This window comes from Cyprinodon variegatus, unplaced genomic scaffold, assembly GCF_000732505.1.
Source record: "Cyprinodon variegatus isolate N-32 unplaced genomic scaffold, C_variegatus-1.0 Scaffold351, whole genome shotgun sequence".
Classification (NCBI taxonomy): Eukaryota; Metazoa; Chordata; class Actinopteri; order Cyprinodontiformes; family Cyprinodontidae; genus Cyprinodon; species Cyprinodon variegatus.
This window is the reverse complement of record NW_015150804.1, coordinates 781,562-787,323: the sequence shown is the minus strand read 5'-3', so window position 1 is coordinate 787,323 and position 5,762 is coordinate 781,562. Positions and strand designations below refer to the sequence as shown.

The 5,762-nt window shown below is 35.4% G+C and overlaps 1 protein-coding gene across 2 annotated transcripts in view; it reads left to right on the top strand.

The window, feature by feature from the left end:
• The first annotated feature begins 284 nt into the window (after positions 1-284).
• Positions 285-5,762, top strand: part of LOC107091762 (dehydrogenase/reductase SDR family member 7C-B-like) — a 12,858-nt gene continuing 7,380 nt past the window's right edge. The window contains exons 1-4 of one of the 2 annotated variants that reach the window (XM_015385903.1): positions 342-421; positions 2,032-2,103; positions 5,089-5,266; positions 5,345-5,457. In XM_015385903.1, the coding sequence (XP_015241389.1) occupies positions 2,062-2,103; positions 5,089-5,266; positions 5,345-5,457 (333 nt within the window). In that variant the 5' untranslated portion in view covers positions 342-421; positions 2,032-2,061. Of the gene's footprint in view, positions 422-2,031; positions 2,104-5,088; positions 5,267-5,344; positions 5,458-5,762 lie in introns of both variants that reach the window. The other variant, XM_015385904.1, reaches the window with a different exon arrangement.

The following is a 5,762-nucleotide window of genomic DNA, read 5'->3' as shown; positions in this document are numbered from 1 at the left end:
AGTTATTTCATATATATTTATAATTTTCTGGTAAGCTGGCATCACAAAGTAAAAAGTCACAAAGTAAAAATACCAACAAAAAAGCTACTGAAGTACAGCAACTAAGTATTTTTACTTAATGACTTGACATCTGTGAAATGTTGTCTGTGCATCTCAATAACCACAAACAAAAATATGAATGTTTCAGTGCAGCCCGTGGAATGGCTGTGTCCTCCCTCTCTGTCACTCCACACATACCATGTCGAAGACGCACACGGAAAACGACCGAGTCAGCTGTGCAGCTATTAAAAGACTCCAAATCCCAAAGTATTGCTATGGGAGCCTGGCCAGTTGTCAGGTTGGAGGATCTCCGCTGAGGCGTACAGCTCCAGCTCCTCAGGAGAGGCGTTAAAGCTGACTACCTGCAGAGGACTGAGAAACAGTGAGTGGGATCCTGCTAACTCATATCCTATAGTCAGGCTCTTAGTTATGATTTTATCTGATTAATGAACGCGTTATCAGTTTAAATGAAAGCTAAAAGCATAACAGGGATGTTTTTTTTCCAAAAAGACAATATAGGATAGCACTCTGACTTTACTCCTAATCATGCTGTTAAATAAGAAGTTCAGTATTCAGTGACATTGAGAAGTTCAGTATCTATTTTAGTGCCAGTTTATATATAGAAGCCTTAACTTGAATAAACAGCTGGTGCTTGGCAGCGTAACACAAACTGAAATCATGTTACATGTTGGTTTTATAGTGTTAGATGAGACAAATCTGCCCAGTGAAGAAAGGACCCTAAGTTGGTGAATGAACTCTGGTTCGGAGCAGCATATCCGTCACACATACCTGCTTCAGTACTTTGGAGTGTTGCTGTTGTTTCTTTGGAGGTTTTATAGCTACAGGTTTATGGCTTTTATGTCAAAAATAATCAAACCTCAAAGATGATCAACCTTTCGTGTTCATTGTATAGTACTTTACTGGTGGTGTTTACTTCATGTGATAAACCAATGCAGGGAAGTTGGGAAAATATGGAAAGTTTTCAAAATGTGAAAAATAAATATCTGAGAAAGATTTGCCTTCGATTCAGTCCCCCAAGTCTGCAGAACCAGGTTTTACTGAACTGATTGCTACGGTTCTTTTGGGCTTGGTTTCTACCTGCTTTGAACATCTAGAAGCAGAAAATTTCACACTTATATTTCCAAATATTCCAAGTCCACTCATCTTATATCTTAATCAATATTTGGAGATACAATAAATTCAATTGTATCACAATCTAGATTTGGCATAGAGGACATAGAAGAACACGCTTAGATCCAAACCATTCTGTTGTGGCCCTCATATGTGTCCTTCAGGATGGTTAACCTTCCCCCAAGGCCCTCGTAGCCTCTTACTGGTTTTCTTAGAGGCTTTGTCTTTATTTTCTTTCATCTGCCTTCTCATCCAGCCTCCTTCTTCTTCTTCCCTGCTGAAAAAAATCTACCTCCATAACACGATGCCTCCACTGCCCTGGTGAAATGAGTATTGTATGTAAGCCAAAAATTTTAATGTTAGTCTCATTTGACCAGAGCATCTTATTCCAAGTGTCTAACTTAGGCAAACCTCTGAGGCCTTTACTTGGCGGCTGGATCTTTACCAAGATAAAATTACTTAAAGGTAGACTGATAAAGCCTGTTTTGTTTTCCTTCAACTTAATGTGAAAGAAAAATTTGTTTTTTTTCTGTTTTCTCTTGAAATCCCACCAAAATCAAATAAAGTCTATTGATGCAAAATGATAAATATGGTGAGTATTGTGAGTATTTTTGGATAAATAGTGATGAAAGATAAAAAAAAGGGGGTTTAAAGAACCATTCAGTTATATGTTAAAAGAGTATTCCCCTTCAAGAGTACAGAGGAAAACATATAGATGTCATTTCTAATGATGTGTGTCTATATAGCTGTTTTTTACTTATACAAATATCAATTATATGTAATTAAGCATTTGCTAATAGATAAGTACAGATTTTTTTTGCAAGATCATGTTTAAAAATGTTTTCTCTGTCTTTGTTTCAGAACCATTAGAGCCCATAGTTACATAGAAAAATGATTGTAGAGGGTGAGATGCATTCCAATGCATCAGAGACGGTGAGATGATGAGAATGAAAATCTAAATAGTATTTAACATTCATCTCATCACATATTTCTACAACAAATCATCTCTCATTTACAATAGCTTCCATCTTTAAAGCATTCTTTGACATAGCTCCACTCTAAGCCTATAATATGCAATCATGGTAAAATAAATAAGAAAGTACTCCTTCTTTTGGCTCCAGGGTCTCACATGAAGAAATAAGACAATCTGGTCCTTAATAAATCTTTAAATAATTTAAAGTTACTCTTAAGTGCAGAAAAGCACACAGCAGATTCCACACTATGGAGGATGCCAGTAAGGAAAGTCATCACCAGTGACCTCAGCAACCAGAAACTGATCATGAGTTCATTTTACGACAGAGTAAAGTCCATCGATCTACAATGGAACATGTTGAAAAACATCTTTCTAAGAGGTCCACATCCCAGAAAGGTCAACCCCAAGATAGGTCATGCATACTCAGAGGAACACCTAGAAAAAAAACTCTATCTCAGACTCTATGGTAGAGGTCACAGATTAGCGGACTGCGGTCCGGATCTGGACCCACCTGCTGGACTCAAAAATAACAAACGGCCAGTTTAGGTGTTTTATAAAATATGTGAATCAGGAAATCATCTATATACCAAACTGAACAATTGTTGTTCTCTAGTTCTAAAAACACTTCAGATTTTAAAATGGAAAATGTTCTATTTTTTTATTTTTTATTTTTATTTAAAAAGTCAATGTATAACATGGATGCATAAAAATATAATTTTATTTCAGTGTTAAATTCTGTTCAAGCAATAGATTATAATTAAAAATGTCTCTGGACCTTTACTGGTTGATGATTTTCTTTATTCGGACCTCACTGATTTTTAATTGGTTATCCCTGCTCTATACGGTCAATTAGCATGTTTAAAGTATAAGAAAGATTAAAGAAACTCGTAGGAGACAGAACTCTCTCTCTCTAGCAGAATATAACAGCAACACAAAGATCTCTGAGTGAACCTCAAGACTCCCAAAACAATGTCCTGTGGACAGATTAGACTAAAGTAGGGATATCTGGTCCTACAGTACAGCACCGCGTTTAAGGCAAAACCAAACACAACAAAAACACCCATACTGACTGTCAAGCACAGTGGCGAGAGATGATGATGATGATTTGGGCTTGCTTTGTTGTCACACCACAACAAAGCAAGCCCAAATCATCATCATCATCATCATCATCATCAACTCATTGAGTAAATAAGTAACAGATCTGTAAAACAAAATAATCTAGAATCAAATGTGAGGACATGTTAGGCTTGGACCAAACTGGGAAATTAACAGGTCAACGGTACCAAACATAGAATTAAATCTATTTCAGAATGGCTGAAAAAGGCAAAGATTTAGGGTGATCCAATGATCAATTTAAAGACCAGACACAAACCTTATCAAAGCAAAGCTGAGCAGAAATTAAATAAAATTAAATAAACTAACGTCCAAGCATCTTAATTACCTGGGAAAACTTTGAGAGAGTGTAACACCTAATTTCTCCAAAAAGATGTAAAAAACTGATTAAACACATTTTGATTCCTACTGATAAATGCAGATAAAAAAATGAGAAAAAAAAAAAAACACAAAGAGGGTTAGCCTTCCTAGATTTTACTACAGAAAACGTGGAATCTGTGTGCTTTTTGAGATTATATTCAAGATTTATTTCAACCTAATGTTGGAAACCACTAAAAAGTTTGAATACATTACAGTTTTTGCCATGATTGTATATTGCCAATTATGTTAGTTTGCAAGGAGTCATGTTTTTATTTCAGTTTTTTGTTTGGAAAAATAAATCCTGGGTTGCAGCAGGTCTACTGCTAGAGCAGGATTTGTCTGGTGAACCACAAATAGTCCAAAGGCAAAGAAAATAATCCCACTTGTATGTGTTCAAGATTTCACTTTTAAATGTGAGCTTTTGGTCAGAAAGAGAATACATAGAACAAAATAAACAGGCAGGTTTAATGCTATTTAAGTATTTTATTGTGGATCTGGGGATTTCTTATTTAGGATTATTTAAGTCCCATTAAGTCTAAATCCCATTTAATCGCTGCTCTTTAAAAAATTCTTCTTTTTAATTGTTTTTGTCTTTCATTACTCTCTGTGATATATTCCTCTGTGGCATTAGGAGGCCTCTATGTTTAGGCTTCACTTTAACCAGAGGATTTTACTGCATACTTCCAATGATCAGGGCAGGACTACTATGTTTAAACCTGCAGTTCATGTTGTACTGAGAAAGCTCTGGTGGAGCTCTTTCTGATTTAAAGTTCACATTAAAAAGTAAAAAGTTGCATTGATACAAGTCTGCAAAATGTTTTGCCTTTGAAAAAAAATGCTTGAAATTTGCATTTAAACTTCATGGAGTTAACAAAATAAATTACTTCATTAATCTCTGTGAAATATCTTTTTGAAAGAAATTTTAAAACAAAAAAAGCATTTAAAGTTTGAACTTTTAAGCCTTAAAATAATTGGGATTTAATTTAAATTGTATTACTTTTAAATTTTCTTTTTGTTAAGCTAATTTGAAGTTTAGTTGATTATGACAATGTTGCTCCAGCTTTTAAAACATAGACAAAGATATTAAGCGGTATTTTAAAGTGTTTAAGTGATTTGAGTCAATAGTTTTATTCTGTTGCTGTTTCTTATGCTAATTATGCTAAACAGGAAGCGTTAAAACATTTTCATTTATTTAAAGATATTCCATATAAGTTCTGTTATAGACAAAGACGTATATTAAATTGTCACTGTTATATCAATGTGTTTTGGTTTGAATTAGATTTTAGGTTAAAGTTTTTGCTCAACCTCATTTATTTGAATCTAAGCTGAAATAACCATTTTAGCTTAGCGCTAACACCTAGCTGCTAGGTGTTGGAGGGAGTGTTTGCATGTTTTCCGAATAAAATGTAAACTTTTCAGTCATTTTGTACAAACATCTTGAGTGATTTTGCTTTCGTTATGACATTTTCCAGAACATCCTTCCAGACATGGACCCTACATGGGCCACAACCATCCTCGTGGTTCCCTGTGTGGTGGTGCTAACAGCTGGATTTTTTTACCTTTATGGAGCAATTATCAATTTGCTGTCTAAAACATCAGTGCGGAATAAGGTGGTGGTTATAACGGATGCTTTATCTGGGCTTGGAAGAGGTAACACCTGAATAAAAAAATGATGGGGTCTTTGAACACTTTTACTAGTTTTTGTGTCTGTTTATTTCTTGTGAGAAGAATGTGCAGCCGTCTTCCACAAGGGAGGAGCCAGGCTGATCCTCTGTGGGAAAAGCTGGGAGAAGCTTGAAGATCTTGCAGATGAACTGGCGAATGCTTCGGATCCTTCAGCTGTAAGCATGATCAGCCTTAAACTAGATTAAGCGCAGCATGAATGATGCTGTAGTGAAAACAAACATCCAATATCCTCCCTCCGCCCTTTTTATAATTCTGGAGAGTAAGACATTATTTCATCTTTTCTATCATCTCCATCATTTTGTTTTGAAGACAATATTTGTTGTTGTTCAGTGGTGAATGTGTCTAGTGCAACGGTCTTCAACGTTTTTAAGGCTAAGGCCCCCCAAACTGATGTCCAGATGGAGTGGGACCCCCTAATTATCAGTGGTAAAAGTTGAAGTATCAACTTGACCTCTTTACT